This window comes from Martes martes (genome assembly GCF_963455335.1).
Source record: "Martes martes genome assembly, chromosome: 13".
NCBI lineage: Eukaryota > Metazoa > Chordata > Mammalia > Carnivora > Mustelidae > Martes > Martes martes.
Genome location: NC_137901.1, coordinates 641174 through 657435, shown reverse-complemented (window position 1 = coordinate 657435; position 16262 = coordinate 641174). Strand labels below are relative to the sequence as shown.

The following is a 16262-nucleotide window of genomic DNA, read 5'->3' as shown; positions in this document are numbered from 1 at the left end:
AGAAGCTTGCACTCGTCACCCGTGAGCTAATCCCTCACATTTCAGAAACCCGGCGGGATCCCGGCGTCCAGTCCGTGGGGTTGCGCGGAGCTAAGCTCGGCGGCCCGTGTGTGACTCGTTCACCTTCCCTCCCAGCCCCCGGTTTTCTCTTCTCTTGTCGTGCGTGTGATTCAGGGGCATCTGGCCTCGGGCCTGAGCGCTCTGCTCCTGCGGGGCGGCGGCCGCGGCAAGGGCGCAGCGTCCCCTGGGCGTGACCGTGCTGACTTTTGTCAGCCCGTGAGGCTCTTGGTGGAGATCTCACAAGCTGCCCGTGCCCAGGCCTTGAGCGGGACGCCCCGGAGGTCTCTCCGTGTTCTTGTAGGAAGTGTGGCTGGCCCGCCCACCCCCTGGCCACTGTCGAGTGCCTCCTGTCCGGCGACCCCTCTTCCTTCCCTCGTAGGGTGTGGCTGCCCCCGCGGCTCGCTGTCCCTTGTCTCAGTGGAAGGGCAGGGTTTGGTTCCCTCACCTCTGACCTGACTGTCTGACCTACCTCAGCGCCTAGGACTCCTTCCCCGCAGTGTCTGTCCCATGGCCCCCACGGGGAGCCCCACAGACACCCGTCCCCACGCCTCAGCGTGGCCCAGGGCTCTGCCACAGACCACTGCACGTGCCCGAGGCGCGGCCTCCTCCCTGCAGACCCGCTGGCTGGGTGAGAACTGCGCATGTGCAGCCGGCCACGGGGACTTCGGGTTGATGGCCACGGGGACTTCGGGTTGATGGCCACGGGGACTTCGGGTTGATGGCCACGGGGACTTCGGGTTGATGGCCTCGCGGTGCCCCATCCTCCCCAGGTGACCCCACTTCCCTGCGTTCCGCGCCTTGCTGCCCGGTGGCTGCTGGCCTTGTCCCAGACCCTCTGGTCCCACGGCTCCGCTGACAGGACCCAGGGCCCCGAGACCCCACCCCTTCCACGGGGCCTCACCGTGGCTCCCAGGGGGGCAAGAGCCTGTGGACGCGGCGTCCGGACGGGTGCTTCTCACCTGGAGCCGTGTGTCCCGTCCGCAAGGAGCACCTGCGTCACCCTAGAGGCCGAGGGTTCCCCTGGGGTGGCCTGTTCATGCCCAGATCTGCGCGTTGCTCTCGCCCTCGTGACTTGACGTCCCCGCCAGCACAGATCAGACGTCCGCCTGCCGTGTGTGTCCGCATGGTGCCGCGAACCCGAGTCTCATGCTGTCCGTGGGCGCACCGTGCCCCCCACCAGAGCCCGAGATGCTGCTGGGAGGTGCCCGTTGCCGACAGACCGGCCAACCTGGGGTGCCCTCTCAGGTCACGGCATGAGGTGGGGCCGGGGACACATGCTCACTCTCCCTGTTCTGACCCCACACAGCCCAGCGCTCGGCCCAGGAGCTGCCCCTTGTGGAGAAACAGAGCGCGGCCAGCTGCCCCGTCCGTGGTGGGAAGATGATGGTCCTGTCCGGCCACAACTTCCTGCAAGACTCCAAAGTCATCTTCGTGGAGAAAGCTCCAGGTACGTCCCTTACCGACGGACCGGGGCATGCTTGCCGCCTTGGGCGCCGGGGGTCGGTTCCTAGAGGCGGAGCACAGCCGCTCGCTGGGTCTGTGTGCGCTGGGCAGCGAGAGCAGACCCTCTGGCTCTGCCGTGGTTCTAGGCCTGCCGCCGGCTGCCTGTGGCCCCTTACCCTTTGCCCAGGCCGGACGGACCTATGCTTCTTGGCTCTGAGCAGCCCCCGGTCGCGGCCACTACACGGGCTGAGTTGGGCAGTGCCATTCTGCTCTGCGTGGACGAGAGCTTCTCGCCACTCGGGACCACAGCCTCCTTGGTGGCAGGTGTGTGGACGCAGAGCGGCCGTGGTAGGCGGTGGACCCGCACTTGCACGGGAGGCCTCCCCACGGCCCTTGGCGTCCTTCTGGCCCCGTTCTTGGTGCCGCCCCGGGATGTAGAGCGGGTGCTGCTGTCCTCTGAGGCCTGTGGCCCCCGGGGCTCTCGGTGCAGGTGTAGACCTGGGTGCTCAGCGGTACAGCTGGGCTGCTGCATGTGCGAGGTGAACGGTCCCTCTTCTCTGATGTTTGGGTGATAAGCCCCTGGCTGTGCACACAGCTTCCCACCCCCCCGGGACGCCCGACCCGTCCGGGGAGAGGCCAGCGGGCACTCGTGTGCGGAGCAGACTAGGGCGGGCGACAGCATGTGCGGGGCTCGCCGAAGCTCTCCGCGGCTTCGATTTCGAGCCAGGTCCCCGCTGAGCGTGGCCCGCGGGCACGAGGCCCTGCCCCCGGCCACAGGCCTGCATTTCCTCCTCCGCATTAATGGAGGGTACGGGTGCAGGACGCGCGCTCGCCACCGGAGACCACGGCGGGGTTCGGCCTCCACAACAGGGTCTTGATTTTGTGCCGAGAGCGGGAAGCTTAAGTGCCTCCATCAAAATGGACTTGAAAGTCCTGTGCGTTCAGTGTGCCCGCGCTGTGTAATCACAGACGCGACTGGTAACGTGACTGACAAGGAAAACCCAGCAGGCGTAATGATCAGGAGAGTTTGTGTTACTGCAACATTCTTCTTTGAAGGAGCCTAATTTTGAAAGATTTAACCTTTCGAGCTTTAAACGTGAGTAAGAGTATGGGGGAGGGGCCACGAGGCGGTGCTCTGGTGGCCGCGCAGCCAGGCGATGTGCCGGGACGTGGCCCAAGTCGCTGCTTTTCGGGCGGTGGCACGAAGGGGGAGTCCCCGTAGCTTTCTTCCCTGTCTTCCCTGACCCGGCATCATCTTGGTCCTGGGTTGGGACTGTGGGGCGCCTCCTGGATGCTCCCGCTCGGTGGGTGCCGTGGGGCTCCTTCTGTAGGGTGGGCTCTCCCAGCCCGGCTGGCCCGCCCGGTCCCAGATCTTTGCTCCATGGCCTGGTGGTGCCACGCAGAGGTTGGCCGCGAGCCCACGGTGTGGGTACTTAGTCCACGGGTGCGTGCCCGGCGCCATCCTCCTCTGGGGGCCCTCCGGCCCCCCTCCTGCGGCAGCCCTGAGCCCCGTGCACAGCTGACAAGACGCGGGCATGTGTGGCGATGTGGTCGCAGGCTGTGCCCGTCACAAGTGAGTGTGAACGCCGTGGTTACGCGTCTGGATGCCGTCGCTGGGGTGTGTTTGTATTTAAATGAGGTGGTTGGCGTGTTTACACACACACACGCACAAACAAGTCATGTTTCCAAAAGAAGGGACCCTGTGTCAGCTTTGACCCCGGCACAGGGTCACTCTGCGCCAACCAATGCGTCCTGCTGCGCCCCGAAACCGTCACAAGGCTTTTCCTAGTCAATTTTTTGGAGAAACCGCAGAAGTCACTTTGGGTTACAGTCGTCCCATAGGCTTTAGGTGAGGTCATCGGTCTGTTGCAAAGGTCAGTCTTTAAACTGCTGTTTGGCGCCAAGGCCAGAACATGAGCAGGGAGACCCTCTTCGCGGAAGCCCCGACCGGGAGTCCCACCGAAAGGCCCATGTGGTCCCTGTCCCTCGGGCTGCTCTGGGTGTCTCGGGGGCACCCACCACCCCGTGTCTGGGCCTCCCTGCCGCCGCTCCGGACTCGCACACTCGTGGCCTGCGGCTTGGTGAGGGCCTCAGGCCTGGGGGCCTGGCCGCGCCTGCTGCGCTCCCGTGACCGGTGCGCCTGCCCTCCTGGGGGAGCGGGTCGGAGAGGGAGGGACGCCTGGCACCTGCGCCGAGAGCCCCGTTCGGTGTCCTCGTAGTGGCAGCCCTGGCCCCGCTGGTGGGCGTTGGTGAGTCCCCGTGGGCCAGCTCAGGTGGGAGGAGGGACTGTGGGGACCTCGCGAGAGTGAAGTGAGTGAGAGCAGGTGTGCGTGTCAGGGCGTGTGTGAACGGATACGTACGGTCTGTGTCTGTGAGGACTCCTCTGTTGTGCAGGGGTGCGGCCACATTGTGCGGCAGGGACAGTGTGTACAGGAGCCCCAGGTGCCCTGTGATCTCTGTGCTCCAGCCTGGGCATGGCGGGGCAGGGCTGCGGACGATGGTCACCTGGTGGTGGCCTGGCAACGAGGACACAGCGGCAGTCTGGCGGGTGCCCATGCCTCCCCTCCCGGCCTGGTCCAGGGCCGTGGCATGCGGGCTCTGAGAGGTTTCTCGAGATCCTGTGGACGCGGACACGGCCAGCTAGGGGGGAGTGATTCCCACACGTGCAGGTCCTCACATGGCGCGGAGGTCCCTGGCGTGGTTGTGGGAGGGGGTCCATAAGGACGGCCGCTGCCCCTGGCCCTCCCGCATCCGCGTGCCCCGAGGTGACGCCCACGGGCAGTGTTTTCGGGTGACCCACAGGCTTCACAGGCAGCAGGTGCATCCCGCCGGGGCCTGGCCCCGCGGGGTGGAAACAGCTGGGGCCTCTTGGACGGTGTCACCTGGGACCACGTACAGGACCCATGGTGCTAGAAGCCGTGCTTGTTTCCAGGGAGCAGAAGGGGGCAGCAGGCCAGTGTGTGGTCTGGACAAGGCTTCTTCTCACACTGTGGCCTCGGACCCGACGCTCCCCCACAGCCGGGAACTCCGGGGCATTCTAGGGCGTCTCAGGGGCAGCCCAGCCGGCAGGATCGTTGAGGGGGTGGGTGGGTGCCGTACAGAGGCCCTGCGGGGTCAGCGCGTGTCGCCGAGCCCCCCGCTCCTCCCCGGCTTACTGACGCCCCAGGACGCTCTGGTGCCCCCTGGGGAGGTGTGGCCTCAGCCCGGCCCGGTGGGAATTCCGGCCCCTCGTTGGGCTGTCCTGTGCTCCCCAGATGCTCTCCAGACCCTCCATTTGAGGCACAGGCGTGGCCCCTGAGGGTTCAGTGTGACCTTGGACCCCCGGTCCTTCCTGGGGCACGGTGTCCCGTGCTGGGGGTGTGGAGGACCCAGCGTGGCGGGGGGCCTCTGCGGGGCTTCCCGAGTCAGGCCGTGCACCGTTGCCGAGAGAGGCTTGTCCCCGAAATTTCCTTTCTCTGGGCTGGTGGCCAGTCTTTCCAAGCCACGCCCGGGTCCTCCCGGGTCAGCACCGAGGGGACATCCGGAAAGCAGGTGCGGGTCCCACCCCAGCGGGGAGGGTTTTCTGTTCCAGACCCCACCCTCTTGCACCCATCAGTCTTAATGGGAAGGGGAGGGGCGCGGGAGAGGGCGGCTGTGGAGAGGCCGCTGCCGGACAAGGTCACACGGGCTGCCCCTTGCTTCTGTCTCCAGGCCACGGACGTGCGGACCACACACGCTCCGGTTGGAGAACTCAGGTTTTGTGTCACTTTGTTGAGATTAAACTCACGTCCTGTGCAGCTCAGACGTTTAAGGCTCAGGGGTGGTTGGTCCCTTCAGAGCCGGGCGGCCCTCGCACTCATGCCCCATCCACCCCGTCCTCCCCACCTGGCGGCTTCGAGCCGCATCTGTCCGTGTGGCTCCACCAGTGGGGACAGCTCCTGGAAACCGCGCTGTGGGTCCCGCGGCCTCAGGCGGCTTCCCCAAGAGAGCGTCTCAGGCGCCCCGGGCAAGGGTGTGGGTGGACTTCGTCCCTCTCAAGGCTGGTAGTGTTCCATCATGTGGACGGACTGTGTGGTACTACCTACTTGCGGTGTGGACAGGACCTGCGCCCACCTCTTGGCTGTGGTGTGCCCACGCGCACTGATACACAGGCTTCCGTGTGGATACGTGTGCCCTTCCCTGGGTGTTGCCCGGGCGCGGGGTCCCGGTTGAGGAATGCGGTGTTTGGCCGTGTGGGGAACGGCCAGGCTGAGCCGCGGCAGGAGGCGCATTTCTTTCTTGCTCGGGAGTATCTTCTGCAGGAAACAGGCTGCTCTGAGCGGCGCTGGGGGGCCCCTGAGTCTGTGGCCTGGGGAGTTTCGGAGATTAAGGGGCGTGAATGTGGGGGCGTCCCCCCCCCGGGTAGGACCCACCTCACCAGAACAGCCCCAGAGCACCCCCCGCCCCAGAGTTGTCTCCTCCGTGGCCCCACGGGAGGGTGGAGGGGCCCCGTTTGTGCATCTCCCGCTGCCTTCCCTGACCGCCCGCAGCTGGTGACAGCGTGCGGCCTGCTCCGGGGCTCGCCGACGGGTGGGGAGGAGACCACAGCCGGGAGCGCGTCCCGCCACAGGGCCGAGTGCTTCTGTCTGATCCCGCCTCTGCTGTCTCTGTCCTGCCTGTCCGCTGCGCGACCGGCACACCCCTTCGGCGGATGCTGTGACTCGGTAGGAAGCCAGTCCCCGGGTGTCTGCGCCCCCTCTCGCGGGGGGCTGGAGTAACCGAGTCCAGAAGGCTGCCGCCGCTTGCGCAGAGACTGGGGGCCCCCACGTGTGGCCCCGCTGGGCCCAGAGCCCGCCCGGGAGCTGTGTGACTAAGAGCTGGGCTGGAGGCTGCGCCAGCCGCCAGCCGCAGCCCAGCGTGGAATCCTCCCGGCGGCGGGTGTGGTGGGGAAGCCTTTCCGATGACTCACGCTGCAGGGAATTCCCTAATGATTCCGAATAGTTTTACTTCTGGGCTTGCGCATAGTTTCCTACCGAGGACCCCAGGAGCTCTAGATAGGGCTGGAGCTCCAAGCTTGTTTGGGGCTGGCCCTTCCTGTCCCCGCAGAGGCTGAGGCTTTACTTGGCCCAGAGACTGGACGCCCAGAGGCTGGACGGCGGGCCCCGGGTACCACCAGCTCCCGGGGAGACCAGCAGCCACGTGCCTCTGGTGCTGGTGCACGTGGGAAGCGGTTTTGTAATTGCCTAGAGTCCACGATGATGAGCCACCTTGAATGGCTTTGGGCAGTCTGTACACACTTCTGTGTCTGCGTAAGTGGACAGCAGCTCAGACAGGATCCTCAGTAAGAACGGGCCACGTGGCTGTCCCTGTGTGCTATGTCTCAACTGTGGATACAGAGAGTCGGGGCCAATAGGGCCGGCACCCAGGACCGGTTCCCAGGCCTCAGGTGGGCAGGAAGGTGCAGACAACCAGCCCCTGCACGGCCTTCCTGAAGCTGGCGGTTAGCGGCGGTGCTGAGGGTCCGTTGACCCGCGCCTGGCAGGGCTGGTGTTGGGGAAGCTGAACGTGGCGTGCACACGGGGCCTGTGTGGCTTGTTGGCCCTGGGCTGACACTCGGTCGAGGACGGGCACCCACAGGCCCAGGAGGGGCTCTGCTGGCGCACGGGCTGCGGCCCACGGGGACTCCGTCAGCTTCGCGACGTGGATGACGTGTTCACAGGAAGGCCGGGTCTGCTCTGACCCCTCCTGGAGGGCAGATGGTGGGCGTGGGGTCCCCTTGTTGCCAAACGCCCTCTCCCTGCCCCTTGTGGGCCTCAGTTTCCCTCCCACCCCCGCATGCTGGCTGTGGTCCCCCACCGGGAGGCCCGGACACTCTTGGGATTTCCTCAGGGAAACCCGAGCCACGCTTTCCACCGACAGACGAGAGCCAGCAGCGGCCAGGGCTGCCCCCGCCGTCCAGGCCGTAACGCTGAAAGTTCTGTTTCTCTAAAGTTGTTTTAAGAGGCACCAAACACGAGGAACTTGCTTGCAGGAAGAACAACTTCGATTTCCTTCGGCCAGTGGTGGGCGGGGCTCCTGCCCACGAGCCCGAGGCCAGTCTGGCCTGTGTGGCCCGGACGGCTTGTCTGGTCCACACGCAGGGCAGCATCGCCAGTTCCCACGGCTCGGGGTCGTCCATCAGCTCTGGGAGCCGGGGGTGGGGGTGCTTCTGCCCTCTGGGAAGTGAGCAGCTTTGTGCAAGTCTTGGTGCCGTGGAGAACGGCCCGGGGTAGTTTTATTTCTGATTCTGTTTTGCTGGAGGAGATGTGGACGCTGATCCCTTGGGCTGCTGGTCTGCATTTTATCACTGAGTGGGTTCATCTGGTGGGTAATGTGTGCTGGGACCTCGGGCGTCCCGAGAGGCTGGTGTGGTCCTGGCAAGCTGACCCTGCTCCGGGCTCTGGGTGACTCACATTTCCTCTCTCTGTCCCCACCCTCCACCCCTGCCCGCCCGCACTGTCAGGCACAAACAGATTTTGTCTACTTCGTTTATATAGTTTAGGGTCTGTGAGATGCACACATGTCTTTTTTGCAAACAGAGCAGGAGCAGAAACTAAGTATGTTTCACTGTCATTGTTCACAGGGGACAGAGTTGATAGAAGATGGGGAGGGGGGACACCTTGGCAGGAGACTGACCCCTGCCCATTCAGATTAGCTACCCGCCAGTCCCCACACAGTTGGCCAGCGGTAGAGGGTTTCCAAAGGCCAAGAACTTGGTTTGCTGACATTCCCGCCAGCGGGCTTCTCGGGGCTCCCTCCCTCGCCGGCCTGGGCCTGCGGGACACTGAGCCTTTCAAGGCCGGTTGGGAGGCTTTTTACTTTTTTTTAAACATGCAAACGGCCGCTGGGGTAAGGATAAAAATACCATGTTTTGCATTTCTGTATCCTGATGTGGCGAGAAGTTGTCACAGAAAGGACTTTCTCGTTTAGCTGGCGGCTCCCATGAGCAGAGGCCGGACTGTGGGTCCTGGGCCCTCACTCGTTAGAAGCGCTCTGCTCCTGGGACATGCACAGGCGTTGCAGGCCCAGGCCATTCGGCCCGCACTCCCCGGTGAAGGGACCGGGAGGGGGGAGGGGGAGGGGGCGGGCGGGACGCACACCCGGGTCCAGGTCTGAGGGCCGCGCGTCTTCCTGGGTCCTGGCGTTTCTCCTGGCCTCACACTCCCGTGACCAAGCTTGTGCCTGTGGATGTAGGCGGGGTGGGGGCAGATTTCTGGGGTGCTCCCTGCATGAGGTTCCCTCCCACACGGCCCAGGGCCTTTTTCACCAGGCTCCCTGCCGCACGTCTGGGCCGGGCACATCCTCTCTGCTGTTGACCCGCACGCGACTGTTCGTTCTTACAAGCTAACAGCCAGTGGGGCCCGAGCTAGTCAGAGGGCGGCGGTCTCCGGGGTCCCCTGTGCTTGGCGAAGTCCCTCGGTTTGGGCGGTGGGCTCAGTCAGCCCCCGGAGTGATGCGCTTCCCTCTGCCCCTTTCTTCTAGACGGTCACCACATCTGGGAGATGGAGGCGAAGACGGACAGAGAGCTGTGCAAGCCGGTGAGTACGGCCGGACACGCAGCCCACGGTGGCGCGGGGCGGCTCTGGAGGCTGCGCTGGGGGTGCCAGGCTGTGTGCGAAGCAGGAGCCATGAGAACCACCACACAGAATCCCGGAGCATAAAGCAGAAACTACGGTGAAGCGCTTCTGGGAGCTCGTGCTCTGGGGACACAGGACCTGCTGGAGGCAGGACCCCGGCCCGGGAAGCACCCAGCACTGAGGGCTGCCGGCTCCTGCGGGGGCCGGGGGCTCGCACCGGGTGCCCCTCCTGGTGGTCCCACGGGAAGCCCGCTGCTGTGAGCATGAGTGGGCCCCTCACCTGCCCCTGCATGCCGGGCCGCACGAGGTCCCACCGGCGTTCTTGGCACCCGTCACCCAGCAGGCTATCGTTCCGCACGGGAACTAGGTGTGGTCAGATCTCGTGTAGGCGCTGGCAGGCCGCGGAGGTGAGGCCCGCAGACACCCGCCACACACGCCCCACCCGACGCTCGGCTGCCCACGGCCCCTCGGTACGGTTTGCACCTGCAGGTACCCCCACGGGTGCCGATGGATGGTGCCCTACGCCGGCTTTCTGTGGCTCGTGCTGGCCGGCACGCCGTTCTGCCCACCATCCCCTTCACCGGGGCCTTGGGGTTGAACGTGGGCTGCTTTGAGACAGTGGCTAGCTGGGTCCGATGGTCCGCCTGTCCAGGTCGGAAGGGATTCTCGGTGCGGTGGGACTAAGGTCTCCCGCGCAGCGTGTGTGCGCTGCTTGGTCCTAGAGAGGCAGCAGGCGTCTTCGGGCTCACCTGACGTCCACTGTGCCCAGCCGGTGGCTGGGGGAAGAAATTCAAAGTTCTCCCAAGCTCCGTAGCTCACCGTCCTGCCCATGGATGGGCGCGTGCGGCCCCTCGCTCACCCTGCTGGCCGCGGGCAGGCTGTGTGGCCGTTCTGACAGTGCAGGGAAGAGGGAAGTCGGCTTATTCAGTGCTTCGGGAGGGAGTGTACTATGTTCCTGGGGCTCCGGGGGCCCGGCTGTTACAGCAGGCTTCCCAGGGAGCCTTTGGGTGGGGGGATTTCTGAAGCTGTTAGGTCATCCTCTCTGCCCTGCGGCTGGAGGGACTCCCGAGTCAGGAGGGGAGCCCTGGCCGCCGTGGAGGTGGTCGTCTGACGCCGTGGAGGCGGTCGTCTGACGGCTGCGCACGGCGAGCCCAGGCAGCCCGGGTCCCCCGCAGGCGGCTGCATCAGAACCCAGTAGGTTACCTATGATTTCAGCCTCCCTTTCCAAAGCTCTAATCCGTTTACCAGAAGCCTCTACAACTGGTGTCGGATGGAAAAGGTTCCTCCCTGGCCCCAGGGGAAACCTGTGCCCGGGAGCTCAGTCCCCTCCCATGATGTCCAGGCCTCCTCCCGCCCTCGGGACCTCCCACGAGCACACGGGCCCCTGCAGGCCCCGTCCCATTTCCCGCCTGCCCGAGAAGCCCGAGGACGCCCCGCGTGCTGCGGGCAGCGCGGTTCCCCGCCGGGCACTCCTGGCTCAGCAGGGCCTCCAGGTGCAGATGGCTCCCGGGTTTGTCGTAAGCAGACACCTGGCCGCGGGACGCCGCCGCCGGCCGCCTCCAGCACCTCCCTGTGCGCCCAGGCCTGTGAGGGCCCCCCGGCCCCCTCTCCCCCAAGCAGGGAAGAAGCTGCAGGAATCCTACGGCTTTTCGTTTCCAGACAATTCCTGCCAAGTTTCCACAGTCAGGTTTAGTGTCGTTGACTTTGCTGTTTGGCTGGAGCGTTTGCGTCCTTGGAAGGAAGGTCAGCAGGTAAAAACGGGTGTGAGAGAGACGTTGACGTTAACGGTGCGTGTGAACGAGGGTGTGCTTTCGCTCTGCACATCAAGCTTCTCACCTCTTCATCGAGGCTTTTACATCATGAAGGAACAGGGTATTCATTGTGGAAATTTGGAAAACGTAAGAAGGAGTGAAAAACGCAGGCACCTCACGCAATTTCACCACTGCTACCGTTTGGTCCTGCCTGGCTTTCCGTGGCGTGGGTGCGCGTGGACGTGTGTGTACGTGTATGTGTGTGCGTGCGTGTGGGTGTGGGTGGACGTGTGCATGTGTGTGAACGTGTGGGCGTGTATGTGTGGGTCTGGGGGTGTGTGTGTGTGTGAGCTTGTACATGCGCATGGCAGTGTGAGTACGTGTGTGCGCATGTGCACACATCGACACACACGCGTTCACTATGTCGTGTGCACTTTGTGAGCCGCGCGAGCAAGGCCGGCTGGGTTTAGGTGCTGCCGTGCCCAGCAGACGGTGGGGTTTTTCAAAGCGAGTGCGGCGGGTGGTCCGCGTGCCGCTTGTGACCCCGCTTTTCTGGGGACGACGGATGTCCTCTTGCCGCACCTTCGCAGCTGCCAGTCCTGCACCGCTCCCGCGAGGACGGTGCTGTGCGCAGCTTATGTGTGCGGAGAGCCTCTGCCTCTGTTGCGTCAGAACAGGCCCCCGGTCTCTTGGAACCCATAAAAACCAAGCCCACAAAGTCGAGCCTGGCCCAGGGGCCGCACTGTCCTACCTGGACGCCTGCATCTGCCCTGGGGGACCCTCCGTGGATGCTCCTCCCGTGGCCCCACACGGCTCAGTTTATCCCGAGCTACCGCGTCAGGAGGACCTCCTCGTCCCTGTGTCTTCTCTTCTGTGGGGTCAGACCCGCTCTGTGCTCCGCAGTAGCTCGGGTCGGGGGGACAGCATCCGCTGCCGTGTCCCCGGCCACATAGTCCAGTCCTTGGACGCAGCGTCTCTGTTCTTATGCTTCCTGTGCCGGCAGCGAGGCCGAGACTCGGTGCGGCCCAGAGCCGGGCCCCGGCCACGCATTCTCCACCCCCCACGGCACCCTCGTCCGCCCCCCGGGGACCCACCCTTGGCCCCATCAGCCCCACGTCTGCAGGGTTCTCTTTGCTAAGGGGACAAGGTCTCAGGCAGAAGGAGATGCTGCTCGTTGCCTCTTCCCAGTGGGACGTGGACACTGAGGCCGTCAAACACTTCGGGGCCAGCGTGGCCCTGGGATGGAGCCCGCAGGGGCCCTGCTCTCGGCGCCCGCCCGCGGCAGCAGGCTTCTGAGCCTGGGTTCCCTTGTCTGTAAAAGGGAAAGGTTGGGCCTAAAGTTCTCTTTGGTTTCATTTTAAGATTCCATCGCTAACACAATTCAGTCAATTTTGCTGTGAAACCGGGTGACAAGCTGCAGTTTAACAAAAACCTGATACAGTGGGTTTTTCTCCTTCTTGCTCTCCACTTGCTAACTTACATCACTTGACCAAAAAAAATGAGAGAAACATTTTGTTTCTGTCCCCACCCCCCACCAGCGAGTCGAGCCCAGCATGGGCGCCTGGGAGGACCCGTCCCCTGACTGGCGTTGGGCCCAGGGTCGGGCACTGAGTGGTGCGCCCGCGCACACCGACACGGACGTGGGTGGGGACTGGGCGGCCTGTGTCTCCCATCACGCCGTGCACCCCCCCCGGACTGTTTCAGATCCGCACTCGAAGGAGCATAACTTCTTCTGGGAGAGGTTAATGGCCCCCACCGTGAGCTGTCCTGTCCGCATTTGTGCCTTGCTTGCTAAGTGTCCCCCCGCCCCCCAGCCTGCTCGAGTTGAGCTCGCCCACCTTCTGTCGGAGGGCGTCTGGGAGGCCCTGGTGGGCGCTGGGCCTTCATCACAGAACCTGCCCCGGGCCTGTGTCCGGGAAGCTCCTGCCCCGGCCTGTCATCGCGTTCCCTGAACAGGTGCCCGCAGCGCCATCTGCAAGCCCGCTGGGAGGCTGCTTTCGTTGCCAAAGGTCGCTGGCCCTTTTGGTTCGGGCCGGCAGATGCAGGGGTCTTTCGAGGACCTCTGCTGCCGTGGGGCCGTTCTGCTCAGAGGAGCCCCGGCGGCCTCACGCCGGGACGAGTCGGCAGCGTCTGAGCCGAGGCCCCCGCCGGCCTCCCCCGCATACACCGCCGGTCGGCTTCGGATGCGCAGGCCGCCCGCATGGACCGGGCGGCTTCGATCCACACGCGTGCGCCTGCGTCCCAGGCGGGCTCTGTGCGGGCCCCTTCTCGCGGGCCGCCGGGGCCGCTCGGAGCTCTGGAGGGGCCCGTGTGGGTGCGTCGTGTCTGTGAGATGCTCACCGTCCCCCTCCTCTGCCGTTTCTCACCAGAACTCGCTGGTGGTCGAGATCCCGCCGTTTCGCAACCAGAGAATAACCAGCCCCGTCCAAGTCAGTTTCTACGTCTGCAACGGGAAGAGGAAGAGGAGCCAGAGCCAGCGCTTCACCTACCTCCCCGCGGACGGTAACACGCTCTTGCTAGCCTTACGCGCCGAAAGCGAACCAAGGGGGCACTTTTTCTGAGAGACCCAGAAAGGCCGAGACGCTGCCGCCATGAAACAGTGTGGTTGTGCGTTTCAGCGGTGTTTTGTCCCATTAGCCAGAGCATGTCCTCGATACTTAAAGAAAAAAGTGAAGCTTTCGGTGTATTTTTCCTCATTACTGCTGTAGGCGGGAGCTGCATATTGGGGTGATTACTGATGGTTTTGCTGCCTGCAAATATAGAACAGCCCCGGGGGAGAAACCGTGCAGCCTTCCGTGCTGAGGCCGAGGCGGTCTGGGCGCGCCTTTAAATCCTGCAGATGCTTACGGTGGAGAAGCAAATAGTTAAAATTATTTTGCAGGTGCCGTTAGAAATAACCCTACGGTCTTGAGCCCAAAGGCCCGTGCTTGATGTGGTCATTAACTAACATGAATGGTCTGTGCTCGCGCCCGCGCCCCGAGTCACGCTCCTTCGTGAGTGATCGCGTTCCCGGGGCGCGGGAGGCCTTCGGGCCGAGCGCCTGTCACTCGACTGAAAACGCTCCTCACTGGGACGTTTCTGCTTGCAGGAGAGACGCTTAGGACTTAGGAAAATCAGTTTGCCTTTTCAGCTTAAGGTGTTTCCTTAAAGAAAACACTGCGGTGTTTTTTCCCCCCGAACTAGGAGAAAGTAAATGTGCCGGGCATTGTCCTCGAGGCACCGGCTGGTGCTCTGCGGGCCGGGTCGGCCGTGTGCTCAGAGAGCGCAGTGTCGCTTGTCCTCCTCAATTCAATCGTGTTCTGTGTCCGCTCCCCTCTGCCCAGTCTTTTTGTACAGTAGTTGCTCTAAAAACTTAGGAGATTCGTATAATTTAAGAGGGACAATAGCTAAGTGCTTAAAACTATTGCGAAAGCAGCCACCTTGTTTTCCCAGTAAAATCAAGCTTCTCTGAGGGTTTAGTTCTCTTTAACCATAACATGTCGTTTACGAAATAGACTAGATCGTAGCAAAGCTTAGAATATCTGTGTTGATCTCAGTTAGAATTAGCTGTTTTTTTGGGCAAATGATAGCCGTGCCTTTCAAGATTGAGTGATGATAGGCTCTTGTAAAGTCACCCCCTCCTGAGGGGCCGTCGGCTGGGACTGCCGAAAAGGGGTGTGTGCCCGTGAGCTGCCCCGCCGGGGTTGTGCGCTCTCATGTTCCGTGACCCGCCCGGGTTTGCGTGCTCTGCGGCCTCAGGGGCAGTGCATCGTACAAGACAAAATATTTAGTCAATTTTTGAGAATGTAATGATTTTATCCTCATTAAACTTCAAGCACGGTTGACCAAAAATTGAAGTTTTAAAGAAAACCACGCTTTATAAGAAAAATTGCCTTTTAAGGCAGGTCAGACGATATCTTTCACGTCGATGTTTTCTGCAGTCCCTGCTCCAGGGGCAGTGGGAGAGGGCCCGTGCCCGTGACCTGCACGCCCTTCCTACAGGTGGGGGTGCCGAGCCCCCGAGGACACGTTACTAAGACAAGGGGGTTTGGAGGGCTGTGCGTGTGCCATCCTGTCTGTCCACCCTGCAGTGGGAATCCCATCCTGACAACCCTCTACCCCTGGGGCCGGACCCCAACATCACTGCTCTCTCCGCCTGCCCCCAGACCCCTGTCACGCCCTCTCCCTCTGCTCAGGACCCTCATAACTGCCCTCTCCATCCGCCCCGGGCCCCCATCATCACCCGCTCTGTCCACCCCCAGACCACCGTCACCACCCTCTTGTCTGCCCCTCGGACCATCACCATCCGCTCCGTCTGCCCCCAGACCCCTGTCACCATCCTCTCCCTCTGCTCCAGGACCCCCGTCAGCACCCTTTCTGTCCACTCCCAGACCCCCATCACTGCCCTCTCTGTGCACCCCCGGACCCTTGTCACCATGCTGTCATCTGCCCTGCTTCTCACACCCGTGCTCTAAAACGTAGCCCACGTGGACCCCCATCTGTAGCCGATGCACCATCCTAGACAGAGTCCGTCCCTGGAGCGGTGGCCGGTCTGTCTGGGCTGCGCACACCCCTGCCGTCGTGGTGGCCTGTCTGCCTCCATCACGTGTCAGCGTCTCCCACGTTTCTGTCCCTGAGATTCGCCACAGCCCCTGAGAGCCCGAGGCATCCACGCTGCCGGCCCCTGGGAACACCCCGGCCTGGCCCTGGCCTCCCGGGGTGGCTGGTCTCGTCTCTGGCCCGCCTGGGGCGTTGGGACCACGCCCACGGGCCACTAGACTGTAAGCTCCCGAGAGCAGGGATGTCGGCCAGCACCTGACTTCGTGGCTGACTCGCAGGGGGCGACCCTTCTGTGGTTTTGAAAATAAACAAGAGAACGAACAGAAAACTGGAGCTCGTGTGTCTGGTGTTCCTCCCGGCCACCGCGCTGTCTGGGGTTCCTCCCCGCCGCGCTCGGCAGGCCCGCCCGGGTGATGGCAGGCGCGGAGGCCGCGTGCTCAGCCCCAGCGCGTCTGCGTCCGGGCGTGCTGCTCAGAGAGTGTCCCCGCCTCGCCGCGCCAGGCCGAGCCCCCCGACAGCGGACCGTCACCTCGGGCGACACGTGCCGTGCGGACGAGAGCTTTGCAGGGACACTTAGCCAGAAGACCCCCAGCGGATTCTGAGTTCCTCGCGGTCGCTCCTTCTCCTCCGCGACCCCGTTTGTGAGGTGCCGCTGTGCTCCCGTGGGCGGTGGGTCCTTTCACAGGCGTGCTGGCGTCTGGCGGGGGGTACAGCCGAGCCCTGGCCATATTCCAGCGGCGTATTTCAACGGCACAGGCTTTTCAAGGTCATTGAATCTGCTGTTGAGATGTGCAAGGCCTGGGAAGTAAATTCACTTAAACCTGTCAAGGTCACTCTCACGAGCAGATATGTAAAATCAAGTGCCATCCCAGGTTTTCCACCAGAATTAGCCGTG

The 16262-nt window shown here is 63.5% G+C and overlaps 1 protein-coding gene across 2 annotated transcripts in view; it reads left to right on the top strand.

The window, feature by feature from the left end:
• Window positions 1-16262, top strand: part of NFATC1 (nuclear factor of activated T cells 1) — a 92898-nt gene that overhangs the window by 38713 nt on the left and 37923 nt on the right. For both annotated transcript variants that reach the window (XM_080821717.1, XM_080821716.1), the window contains exons 6-8: window positions 1367-1507; window positions 8983-9038; window positions 13198-13330. In XM_080821717.1, the coding sequence (XP_080677843.1) occupies window positions 1367-1507; window positions 8983-9038; window positions 13198-13330 (330 nt within the window). The remainder of the gene's footprint in view (window positions 1-1366; window positions 1508-8982; window positions 9039-13197; window positions 13331-16262) is intronic.